This window comes from Phoca vitulina, unplaced genomic scaffold, assembly GCF_004348235.1.
Source record: "Phoca vitulina isolate PV1807 unplaced genomic scaffold, GSC_HSeal_1.0 scaffold6, whole genome shotgun sequence".
Lineage (NCBI taxonomy): Eukaryota > Metazoa > Chordata > Mammalia > Carnivora > Phocidae > Phoca > Phoca vitulina.
Genome location: NW_022589709.1, coordinates 14,481,417 through 14,494,165, shown reverse-complemented (window position 1 = coordinate 14,494,165; position 12,749 = coordinate 14,481,417). Strand labels below are relative to the sequence as shown.

At 47.8% G+C, this 12,749-nt stretch overlaps 1 protein-coding gene across 1 annotated transcript in view; it reads left to right on the top strand.

The window, feature by feature from the left end:
- Positions 1–12,749, top strand: part of LCP2 (lymphocyte cytosolic protein 2) — a 46,489-nt gene that overhangs the window by 2,961 nt on the left and 30,779 nt on the right. Inside the window, exons 2-3 of the mRNA XM_032403696.1 lie at positions 2,280–2,342; positions 7,563–7,609. Coding sequence (XP_032259587.1) covers positions 2,280–2,342; positions 7,563–7,609 — 110 coding nt within the window. The remainder of the gene's footprint in view (positions 1–2,279; positions 2,343–7,562; positions 7,610–12,749) is intronic.

The window sequence follows — 12,749 nt, the reverse complement described above, 5'->3', positions numbered from 1 at the left end:
CTTTCTTTCTTTCTTTCTTTCTTTCTTTCTTTCTTTCTTTCTTTCTTCCTTTCTTTCTTTCTTTCTTTCTTCCTTCCTTCCTTCCTTCCTTCCTTCCTTCCTTCCTTCCTTCCTTCCTTTCTTTCTTTCTTTCTTTCTTCTTTCTTTCTTTCCTTTCTTTCTTTCTTCTTTCTTTCTTTCTTTCCTTTCTTTCTTTTCCTTCCTTCCTTTCTTTCTTTCTTTCTTTCTTTCTTTCTTTCTTTCTTTCTTTCTTTCTTTCTTTCTTTCTTCTTCTTTCCTTCTCCTTCCTTCCTTCCTTCCTCTTTTTCTTTTTCTTTCTTTCTTTTTAGATTTTCTTTATTTATTTGAGAGAGAGGAGAGCAGGGTGAGGGGTAGAGGGAGAAGCAGATGTGGGGCTTGATCCCAGGACCCTGGGATCATGGCCTGAGCTGAAGGCAGATGCTTAACCAACTGAGCCACCCAGGCGCCCCTAACCCCTCCAATTTCTTTTGACTTGGCATGAGAGCATCCCTGGCCATGTCGTGGTGAGGTACTGGGTTAGAGCCATTTCTAATCCCCGCTATGCTCCCAATCCACTGTGTGACCTTAGGCCATTCCCTTCCCTTCTCCGGGCCTCAGTTGTCTCATCTATAACACCAAGTACCTGCTCTAGACCACTGCCTACCAAAGCTGGGTGCTCATAGAATCCTCTATGTGCTTGCTAAAAATACAGATTCTAGCCCCCAGGCCCAGGTATTACGATCAGAATCAAACTTCTAGAGAGGCCTCAGTCCACAGGGCTATCTGTCTATGTAGAGTCAAAGTCAGCAATCTGCAAAATCAGAGCTTTATCTGAAAATGATGACAGTGAATGATGAATTAAAGTCAGTTGGATATTCCAAGAACTACTTCTACCCCATTGCATGGAAATAGAAAGGATGCTCATGGTGCCTCACATGTTGCTCATGTTCCACACTGACCTCGAAATCAGCTTCTTCTGAGTGTTCTAACATTTATCCCACCCTTTCAAGCTAAGAGACTACAACAATTATATTCACTTTTTAGATTGATTGACCATTAAAAAAAAAGACCGTGATTTCCCCCAAAAGAAGGCTGCCACAAATTGTGAGCCTCACACTTGTGATGAGAACCAAAGATTCTCCGGGACAAACATTTCACCTTAAATACTCCAGCCCAAAGTATCACATTTGGAGGTATTTCAAATGCAAGTTCTTAGGCTGTCGAAAATAAGGTGAAACAGAAAAGTGATAAGATTGTCAATTGATGTGATTCTTTGGGAAAGCAACCAAGATCATTCCTGTTGATCTTATAACTTATTCTGAGAATCCAGCTTAATTTACCTTAAATAGAGCAAAAAAACTGTGCAGAAGGATATCCATGATGTTCTTTCTATATTTTGATCTGGATGGTGTATTAAGGTACACTTAAATTTGTTTGCTTTACTTACTATAAGTTACCCTGTTACTAACAAAAAGGAGAACATTAAAGCCTTGTTCTGAAGCCCGATTGTCACCCCTGTCACCTGCTACCCATGGACCTCGTGCAAGTTACTTAACTTTCTGCACTTTTGACTCTCTCTGGAAGATGTGAAGATTAAAGACTTAAGATTGGTTAAATTACACAGAAGAGTGCCTGCCAGATAGCAAGCCCTCAGTAATTATCAGCAGTTTCTATTACCACTATTGGAACAGCTGTTTGGTAAACAACCTAAATGATCAGCAATAAGGGAGTAATTAAAGAAAACAATGCTTAGAGTAAGTCTGTGATAACATGAGGCAGTGCCTATATTACCATTTTAAGGTAATTTTAAGAGAAAAAGTTAGGATAAGATTAAATATCTTATCCTGAGTGATAACCTCCATTATGTTTAGAGATGTGCTCAGAATAAAGCACTATAGGAAACACATCGAATGTTCTCCAAGGTTGCCTTTTGGTGGTGACACAATGGTTGCTATTGATTTTCTTTTTCTCACCTCTTCTTTGAGTGCCTGAGAAGCATGTGGCCAGACTTTGTAGGCTTAAAGGCACTCTCTTTTTGTAGAGGTTGGCCCCAAAACTTTAGACGGAGGCAATTTCTCCATTTCAGAGAGTCCCAAGGGGCAAGTGAAAGCAGAGCTGAGGTAGGGATGGGGCCCGTCTGTTACAGTGGGGGGAAGGGGGGTAGGGGTCTGGCTAGCCACAAGTACCACAAATTGCTAAGCTTCTGGGGCAGGCAAGTGAGGGGAGCTAATGGCTTGCACCTGCCCGCCACTGACAGCACCTTCTCCTCCCCTTTGCAGCTGAACTACAGGGACTGTGAGAAGGCAGTGAAAAAGCATCACATCGATGGGCAGCGGTTTTTGGTAAGTGCTGGCCAGTTTGACACATTAAGACCAAAGCTGTTCCACAAGTTAACCAATCCTGGCGGAGCCAACTGGTCTACCCTGTTCCTGGGGATACTCAGGGTCAATGCCCGTCTTCAGAATCCCCACACAGCCCTTTGCCATCTTCTGAGGTTTTATATGGCCCCTGCTGTCATCACCTCTCAGGATCCTGCTATCCAGGATACCTCCCAGGCTTTCACTGATACCAAGGTACATTCTAAAGTCAAAGTGTAAGGAGGAATCCAAGTACAGCTCTCTCTCTCTCTCTCTCTCTCTCTCTCTCTCACACACACACACACACACACCTTGAAAATCTTTTCAAATGCCAACCATACTTTGAGAAGCCTAAGGGGAAAAAAGACCATTTGGGAGAACAGAAGATTCTTTTTTCCCATCTCTCATGCTGGAGTACATACTCACTGAATGGAATAAAGTGTGAAATCTCCCTCATTATTCATTACATCCCTCTTTCTCTCTACCAAATTCACATAGTTTTTTGCCAATTAAACACATGTGATAGGACTCTCTTTACTCCATTATATTGCAAAGAGCTTTAATATAATACTAAGAGGCAGTCGTACTTGAAGGACTAAGCCCCTGAATGGAAAGAGAGGCAGCTTTGAGAGACCATACCTAGTCATTGGACTAAAGCACACACTTAATTTACTTTAACACTGCATGAGTTTTTAACATTGTTATTTCTTCATACTGAGCCTTGAGCCTAGGGAATACCTGGAGCTTTGAGAGTTGGGAAGTGGCTGGGAGGTGGTCTGAGCATTTCCCCTGAAATGTCACCTTTGCCTATGGGTGAGACAGACCCCAGCTGTACCAGTCTACCCCCTTCCCATCTCATGCTTCCTCACCCTTCAAACAAAGTGGGAACAAGACTTCAAAAGTCTCATGGGTAGATGCTCCCAATTTGGATTAGGAGTGAGGAGGGCAAGGTAAGTTGTGTTTCCCTGCAAGGCGTGGTTAGCAGCAGTGAGGTCAGCAGCCATAAGACTTGGGGGTTAGAAGGGGCCAGAGAGGTTATGAGCTCTAGCTTTCTGCCCAGCACTCCAAACCATTTCCTATATTGCATCCCTGCCATTAACATCTGCTTGAATTCTTTTAGGGATGGTGCGCTCACTACCACACATATTCATCTGCCCCTTTCTAGGCAGCTCTTAAGTTTCATGCTGAGACCAAACTGTGCCCTGTTGGTCTGAGTTTTGCTTTCATGTGCCATGTAAGACACGTGTGTTCACTGTTTCACCTAAATCATGCATGCACTCACCCATCCATTCACCTCACAAGCATTTTCCTGGGCTCCCTTTACATACAGGACTATGCCACATCCTGGGAATATAGAGATGACTATGGTGTGATTTCTGCCTTCCAGAAACTTGTTTTATGGCAAAAAAAACTATCTTCAGGAAGGCTCCAACCACCCCATTTGCAACTGAGGAAATGTGTACAGAGGCTGATGTGAATTTTCTAAGTCCCATGCCTAGTCATTGGACTAAAGCACACACTTAATTTACTTTAACACTGCATGAGTTTTTAAACAATGTTATTTCTTCATACTGAGCCTTGAGCCTAGGGAATACCTGGAATTTTGTTGCTGTTGATCTTGGCACCTTAGTACTAAATGTAAATATTTCCTTCTGGTGCCTTTACCACTGAGAACTGAGATCCGAGACTTATCGGTGCTGAGTGGACAGGGAGTAAGACCTCTTTGAGGGTGGTCCTGCTTGCAGCCCTGATGCTCTGGGATCACCTTGAGCAAGCACTTGCCTTCTCTGAGCCTCTCTCTCTTCTCCTCCTGAGCAAGAGCACGTTGGATCGATGGGTGACAGTCCCTTCCAGTCCCCACAAGACTCCCTGTGTGAAGCTCGGGCATGCTAGGACCGGGTTGTTTCTGTGGTGGAGAGATGCTATCAGAGTCGCTGTCTCCTCTGCTCCCGTATCCAGGACCTATCAGTCCCTGGAGACTGCCGCATATTATGCTTATCATGTGAGCGGGAGGAAATGGAAAGAAGGGCACTAGGAACCAGGAGAACAGGGAGCAGAACTCGGTATCTGGCTCCGCAACTGGGGTGTTTAAAGACAGCTTCTGCTGAAACCCACCGTCCACCCCGGGTGCTCTGGGTACAGCGTGAGCTCTGGGTGGAGCTCTAATTTCTCATCCGTCACTCCTGGTTTTATAATATGGGGGACCATTCTGCTCCTGAAGGCAGCAGTGTAAGGCTGCATTCTCTCTGTCTCTGTCTCTCTGTCTCTCTCTCTCTCTTTTCGTTGTTGGGGCTAGTAGGTCCCTTGTATCTGTTCCTCCTATTTTGGTTTCCCAGTGAGAAGAGAAGAACCTCATCTGGTGGGGAAAGGGGTGCCATACTTCCAGAAGGTTGAAAGAGAGGAAAAAAAGTGTTTGGAACTGTGTCAGTTAGGAAGGCATGTGGCTGCCTGTAACAGAAACCTGACCACAGTGGCTTAACCAAACAGGGGTTTATCTTTCTCAAGTGATAAGGAATCTAGAGCAGGCACTAGGGGCTGGTGAGCTGCTGAACACAGTCATCGGGAACCCAGCCCCCCCAACCCATCTAGTCTGTGGAAAACGCCTGTGGCTTTTGTTGGAGAGTCTGCAGGTTGGCTATGCCACCCCCAGACCTCACATCCACATTCCACGCAGGAGGAAGGGGGCAGGGCAAAGAGTAAAAGGCACCAAATTGCGTGGGGAATGCCTCCCCTCCTATTCAGGAAAGTAGTAACTTTTCCAGAAGTTCCATCCAGTAGACTTCAGGTTATATCTCACTGGGCGCAACCGAGTCCCATGACCTCCGCTATCTGCTGGGAAGTGTTTGTGGACATGGCACATTTACTGCCCCAAATGAAATCCAGGTCCAGGCAGAAAGGGAGCAAGGGAGAGTGGGTACTAGGTGGGCAGGCAGCAGCACCCATACGTCGCCTCCCCAGGCAGGGCCCATCTTGAGGACACACTCAGCACCTAATCGCGCTCCTGCAAAGGCACAAGGGATCATACGGGTACCCCCGAGTGGCTGGAGGTTTTAGAAGGAGGTAGAGAAGGGGTTACATTATGCGGCAGAACTCTCTGAAAATCCTGTTTAAACATCTCTCATCTTTCCTCTCCATTCCTGTCCCTGTTCTAAAGGCCTTTCTCTTCCTTAACATCCTGCTCCTCTGCATCTCCAGCCATGTTCAAGTCCACCTTCTCCTTCACACTCTTGCTCAGATTCCTTCAGCCCACATCCTCAACGAGGCCAAACAGAAGGCAGGCGCGCCAAGCACCTGTATGCGGCCACCAGCCCCCTGGCAGCCCCCAGGTAGCCTGCACTCACCGTGCCACTCTGAACATGAGTCTTGGCACATCCCTGAGAGGGGCTGGTGTTGGAGGAAGGAGAAGCTGCTGCTTAGAGACATTAAAAAGAATAAAAGAGAGGGGCTCCTGGGTGGCACAGTCCAACCCTCGGTTTCCACTCAGGTCGTGACCTCAGGGTCTTGAGCCCTATGTTGGGCTCTGCGCTCAACGTGGCATCTACTTAAGACTCTCTTCCAGGGCACCTGGGTGGCTCAGTCGGTGAAGCATCTGACTTTGACTCGGGTCATGATCTCAGGGACCTGGGATTGAGCTCTATGTCAGGCTCCTCACTCTCCTTCTCCCTCCCCACCAACCTCCCCCCCCGAAATATAAATCTTTAAAAAAATAAAAAATAAAAAAAGAGAGAGGTTAAGAAGCTTGACCAAAAGCCCGATTGTCTCAGGACTCTGGGCAAACTCCGGCCCCAACCCTGCTGCCAGGTCTGCTAAGGGGGCTGGGTCAGACACTGCGCCCAAGAGCTGCAGCAGGTGAGCCCAATGGACTCATTGCTAAGATGCCCCAGCCCCAGCACCGCTGGGCTCAAAGGGGAGCATGCCCAGCTCTTTCCCGTAGGCAACCAACAACCTGCCAGGTGGCTCCCAGCCCAGAGCGGGAGCAGGGGCAAAAACTAACCTCTGAGAGACAGCCAGACCCCAGCTTATTATTATTTATTTTCATGTAAATTATTCGCATAAGGTTTATTATTCACAGAGGGTGTGCCAAGCACCGAGCCAAGCACATGACCCACTTCATCTCATTCAGTGCTCACAACCCCTGAAAGGTGGCCCTTATTAGTATTTTACAGATAAGGAAGCTGAGGCTCGGGGTGCTTAAGAGTATGCCCCAAATCAGACTGCTGTTCAATGGATGAACCAAGATCCCAACCCAGCCTGTCTGACTACAGCGCTTTCACCCTAACCACCTGTTTTCCAGCTTCTTTTCTGTTTCTGCGATTGGCACCCTGCCTCTCCTGCTCTGGGACACCTCCTTGTCTTACCCTTCCCACCCTCTTCCCCTCCAGCATGGGTCACCATGTCCCTCAAAGGGATCAGATGTGGGAAGAGGGAAGTTTGCAGGAAGAAAACTGACCACGGATGCCACAGAGCTGGGCTCCAGCCCCAGTAACATCACCTACAAGCTGAAATTCCCTTAACATCCCAGAGCCTCAGCTTTCTCACCTGTAAAATGGGAACATTCATGGTTCCTAAATCCCAGGATTGACATGAGGGTTAATCAGGGTGTGAGTAAGGCAGAGCCCCAGAGTCAGTTCTTCACAGATACGGGATTCTTTCTCCTCTCCCCTCTCTGTTCCCTCAGGAAAGCCTCTTTATTGTATCCCCACATCTAGAGAACACTACCAATAACCCTGATGAGAGAGGCTTTGGGGTGTGATGGTGGCATAAGGGCCCAGACCCCTTCTCCAGGCTGGCTTCTCACAGCTTCTCCATATGGAAACTGAGAGGGACCCTGAAGTCTGGGGTAAGAGCCTAGGGAAGAGGTCGCAGCGTGACCAAATTCAACCCACAAAACAGGTTGTTTGGTTCTACAATTTAGCTCTCATCATGTTTGTTTCTTATCGTAAAATTATTTGTCAATACTTCAAACTCAGGAAATGTCACCTAAATCCAGATTTGGGGATTCCCTTTGAAAAAGTAGATCTGGCCACATCAGGCCCACTGGTGTTTTATGCAACATCTAGAAGCTGTCGCTTTGGGTAGGTGGGGGGGAGGTGGGCTCTTCGGTTTGCTGCAGTCCCCACTACTCCATTTCTCACCTCACTCTCCTCACCTGGGCCAGAGCCCTTCCTGTGTGGGTTGTAACCCGCCCATGTGTCTTGATTTCAGAACCTGACAGAAAATGACATCCAGAAGTTCCCTAAGCTCCGGGTGCCGTAAGTACTCCCCCCAATGTCTTGCGTGTTGGGGAACGAGGCTGGGATGGGAAGTAGTCCAGGGAGCGCTGAGACACTTAATCTATGACTGTTGGTTTGAACTAGGAGAGTGAGCAGGAAGGGGAGAGGCAAGGGCAGGGCACAGGAAAGAGAAGTTTCATGATAGGTTGAGAAAAAGAAGTAACAGATTCAGCCCAGCTGGTGTGTTGCCTGCTCTTGCCAAAGACAAGCCCGACTGGGGACCGGGTTTTCATTTCCTCTCTCCCAGTGGGGTGGCTTGGGCACTGGAGTCACGAGATCAGCTTCATGAGGGCATCACACCAGATCAGTGATTGCTTAAGCTTTCCTGACCTCAGTTTCCAGCTCAGTAAAATGACAGAGTTGGACTAGATGAAGAATGGCAGTGGACATCATTCTGGCTGTCAATACTCATTGCTTGAATGGCTGTCGGGGGCACCGTCCTGAGAAGAATTGCGAGCAAGGGGGGCCGTGATGCACTACCGAGGCCCCACGTGGGTGCTGAAATGAGAGGTATCGTGCACCTCGTGTCGTGTATTTTCACCGCTCTAGTAAAGGTCTCACTCACCCAAATGCTTACCGGAGCCAGGCAGGTGATACAAATGTATAAAATGGGTCAGGTTGAAAAATACGAAGTCCTCTCAATTTCTCTTTCATTTAACACCTTTGGATAGACTATGGGTATGAAGGAATATTTCTCCACTATAAGAAATATAATAGTAAAGTATGATGAGAAAAGAGGTCATCAACACAAAGCCTCATTGCTGGTGAAAAACTAGGAAGTGCTAGAGACTGTGGCCAATCAGGATGATAGTTTCCATCCCAAGAGAGCTGCAACTGCTCGGCTCCAGTCCGTTTGGACCCAATGATGTCCAATCTTTGAACTTAGCAAAAGTCCCTAGAAATATTGATTTTTGTAATATATTCTTAATATACATAATAAGCATGTAATAAAATATATTTGTGTAATATATATGTACCTGGTCTTGAGCACATTTGGGTTTGCATCTCTTGGTTCCCATACAATACTAATACTTCATTCATTTAATGAACTGCTACTAGATGCCGATATAATGTGTCAGGCCTTTGTTAAGGGGCAGCATCCCCACCTCAGGACACACATTCTAGTGGGAGGGTCAGATAGACAAAGCAATCCTACAACAATTATAACGGTGCTGTGGCGTATGCAGGTCCACATTCCGTGGGAGTAGGAAGGCAAAAGTCACTTTCCCCATGGCATTCAGGGAAGAGTTTGGGGTGGCAGGGAAGCTAAGTGGGATCCTGACATACGCTAGGAATGGTCAGATAAAGAATGGGTTGATATTCTAGGAATGGGGACTATATTGCAAAGGCATGGGCACCAGGGAGTTGAATTGAATAGCAAGTGGGTCAGAGCAGCTAGGGGTACACCAAGCAAAGAGGCTGCAGAACTGGTCACAAATGAGGAGGGTCCTGTGAGCTGTCCTAAGGAGCCTAAGAGGGTTGGGGAGGTGAGGGCCATAGGGAGAACAGGGAGATAAAGCTGGTGTCTTGGCTTTCTCCAGGGCAATGTAAAAGATGGCAGGCGAGGGCCCAGCTGAAGGCAGAGAAGGAAGCTAGGGGATGAGGGACATGACCCCACTCATGGGATAGGAGCCTCAGCGAGGACCGTGGCCCTGAACACGCAGGGCAGAGGGGATTGAATCAGAGCAGTGGAAGGAAAGAGATAAGGAAGGCACTTTCAGCTCGGAAGATCCTTTTTTACCTTAAGGCTGGGCTCACTTGATGTCTGGAGCTATGCTGGAGTGTCTGGAGAAGGAGGCGGGTGAGAAGTGGTTGCTAGTTAGTGTGGAAGGCGGATTGTAAACACTCGTGTTGCGGGTGCGGTAGGGGTGGGGCATTTCTTTAGCCATTTGAAAACGGAAACAGAATCCCTGTCCAATGTGTGCATGTGTGCCCCAGACAAGCTAGGAAGCTGCCCATGGGGCACGAAGGTGAACGGGGAGTAGCGGGGGAGGCATCTAGGGAAGGTCCGGGCTGCCCTGGTTCGATGACTCTCGAACAGTTACCGACCCTCTTGGTAGATGTGGATAACAAGCACCAATCCCAGCTCTACTTACTAAGAGCTTTGTGCCTGGGATGAGTCCTTCGTCCACTCTCAGTTTCCCAAGTCTGTAAAATAAAAGAAGATGACTGTGGAGGCTCGCTCTTCTAGGGGTTATAATTTTAGGTGTGAACAGGCAGACAGGAGAGCTTAGTGAGTGAAAGTATAAGCTCTGAGGTCAGAGTGCTTGAAAACCAATTCTCCCGTTCACTAGCTGTGAGTCTGTGGGCAAGTTGCCTGGGTTCCTTGAGCCTCAGATTCCTCATCTGTAAAATGGGGATAATAGCAGAACCTACCTCAGAGAGTCAGCAGGAAGGTTAGAGGAAATAATGGGGAAATAACAGTACACACTGAGCAAGTGTTAGCGGTTCCTGTTATTTTATGCAAAATCCCAATGAGTACAGTTCTAAGTTTTTCCTAATCATGCTATCCTGCCAAAGGGAGAGGATTGAAAGGCATGGGCTTTGGAGCAAGAGAGCCAAGTTCTAAAGCGGACGCTGTCTCTCACCAGCCGTGGAACCTTGGGGAAGTCTCATCAACCCTCTGAGCCTGTGTCCTCATCCGTAGAAGGGAAAAGAACTAACTATGGGGGAGTGCTGGATTTTAAAGGAGGCAGTCCACATGAGCTGCCTGATGCTGTCCTTGATGCGGATAGATATTCAATACTGATTTGTTCTGTTCCCTTGTACATAGGTTCATTGGCCATAATCATTACCCTAAGGGGCTACAGGAAAGAAATTGTGTTAATGTACAGTAGACCAAAACAAGATTACACTCCTCTGAATATCGGGATTTTCTTCCCCCATGCTTAAAAAAAACCTCTATTACATAGATTTGTAAGAAGGTAGATTCTGGTGAGGAAGACTTTGTCTGTAGATACAGGTACACTCTCGGACAGTTCCTCCTAGAGACACCCCAAATACTGTAATGGAGGAGAGTTTTTAAATAAAACAACTAAGCCTCCTTTATAGGGACGGGCTTAAAACCCATGGTATAGCTGAGCCTTATCTGGCTAAATCGGTAGAATACATGTTCAGGTCTGCTGATGCTGATTTGGAGTTTATTTTAAAAATGTGATGAGTTTTATATTTAAATCCATAGTATAACTTAAAAAAAAATAAGAAGAAGGGAGTGATGGGGTGGTGGTGTAGGCAACAGATAGATGTTGGATGTGTCTATACCATGAGTCCCCATTGTGCCCCTTCCCGAGAGTGGAATTAGCCTAGGAAAAGCGAAGATTCCATCAGAGAGGGAATGCGGTAATAACTGGTTACTTGTCCATGCTCCTGCTGAAGCTGCAGGCCTCCTAATAGCAGAGTCAGCCTGCCTGAGAAACAGCAGGGAAAGAAGGAGAGCGCGAGGACCGAGGGAGGGACCCAGAGGTGAGCAGGCCATTCTTGGGCCATTTAAAGAAGGTGACCTAGCCTCCCCACAGAATTGCTAGAGTGACAGGTCTGTCTCCACCCTGCTCCTTCCCTCTCCCATCCATGGGCTGATCCCTGTCCAGGTAGCCGGTCTTCCCACAGGAGAAATGCCTCCTCTCAACTGATGGCCACTCCTTCTCCCCCAAAGCAAGTCCGGAAAACCTGACTTCCCAGCTCAGCTCCACATTACACCCGCTCACGTGGCCTTTGGCAAGTCCCTCTCTTAGTGCCTTTCTTCCTTGGTGATAAACACGGGAATGATCTGTGTACCACAAAATAATTGTGAAGCACAAGTAAAATACTACATGTAAAATCATAGGGGGGTACAAGGCTGAGAAGCGGGGAGACCACGCTAGGGCCTCCTACAGATGGTTCTGCCCCAAGACCTGAGATGACAGTGAAAGGCACCTCCCTGGGTCCCAAGACCCACACCTGGCTTCTCACGTGACAAGGACAGAACTTCCAGAAGTCTGGCTCTTGGTTCAAGGAGGCTGACCCCTAGGGGTGGAGCCCTGTGTTCCTTTAAAGAAGGATGAAATCCATTTGCAATGACGTGGATGGAACTAGAGGGTATTATGTTAAGTGAAATAAGTCAATCAGAGAAAGACAATTATCATATGATCTCACTCATAGGTGGAATTTAAGAAACTGGTGAACATAGGGGTAGGGGAGGAAAAATAAAATAAGATGAAAACAGAGAGGGAGACAAAGCAGAAGAGACTTAACCCTAGGGAACAAACTGAGGGTTGCTGGAGAGGAGGGGATGAGGGGATGGGGTAACTGGGTGAGGGGCAAAGGGGAGGACACGTGATGTAATGAGCACTGGGTGTTGCGTGCAACTGATGAATCACTGACCCCTGCCTCCGAAACTAATCAGTCAGTATATGTGAACTAACTAGAATTTCAATGAAACCTAAAAAAATAAGATAAGTAAAATAAAATGAAGGAAGAAATGCAGAGCAAGAGCCGGAGCCAGAGTGAGAATGTGCGCTGGGTGCCCGCGGGGGCGGCAGAGAGGTGGACTGAGGACAGGTGGGCGGTGAGGAGGGCGGAGAGCTGGAGGTGCCCAGCTCAGCAAACAGACTTCGCCTCTTCTGGGCCTGGGAGCCTGTCGTCCTGGGAGGGAGCAGCCTGCCCTCTGAAATGCTAGTCAAGGCAGCAAGGCTCCCCCTGCGAGCGGGAGGGCCTGGAAGAGGGGAAGAAGGAACGCTCTCTAAAGCTCTTACTGTGGGAGGTCTGGTGAGAAATGTGTTTACACTGTAAGCCCTTGAACAGACAGGAACACAGGCAACAACATAGGCAACAAAGAGATGGCTCCTGGAGCAACCGACTCTTCCTGTGCTCTAGGGGCTCTGGCACTTCCTCTCCTGTTCTGTTGCCTTCTGCCCTGGCCTTCTCCCTCCTCCCTCCCTGCCCTCCTTTCTGCCTGCCTTCCTTTTTATACTTTCCTTCTTACTTCTGTGACCAGCAAAGTTGATTTCGAAATGCAGAGGGGACCTCCACTTGCCCTTGGTAAAGCACAAGGAACCACTGAAAAGCAGGCCATCTCCTCCTCCTCCATCTATTTCCCCATCTCCTCCCCCTCTTCCTCCTCCTCCTCTTCCACCTCCTCCCC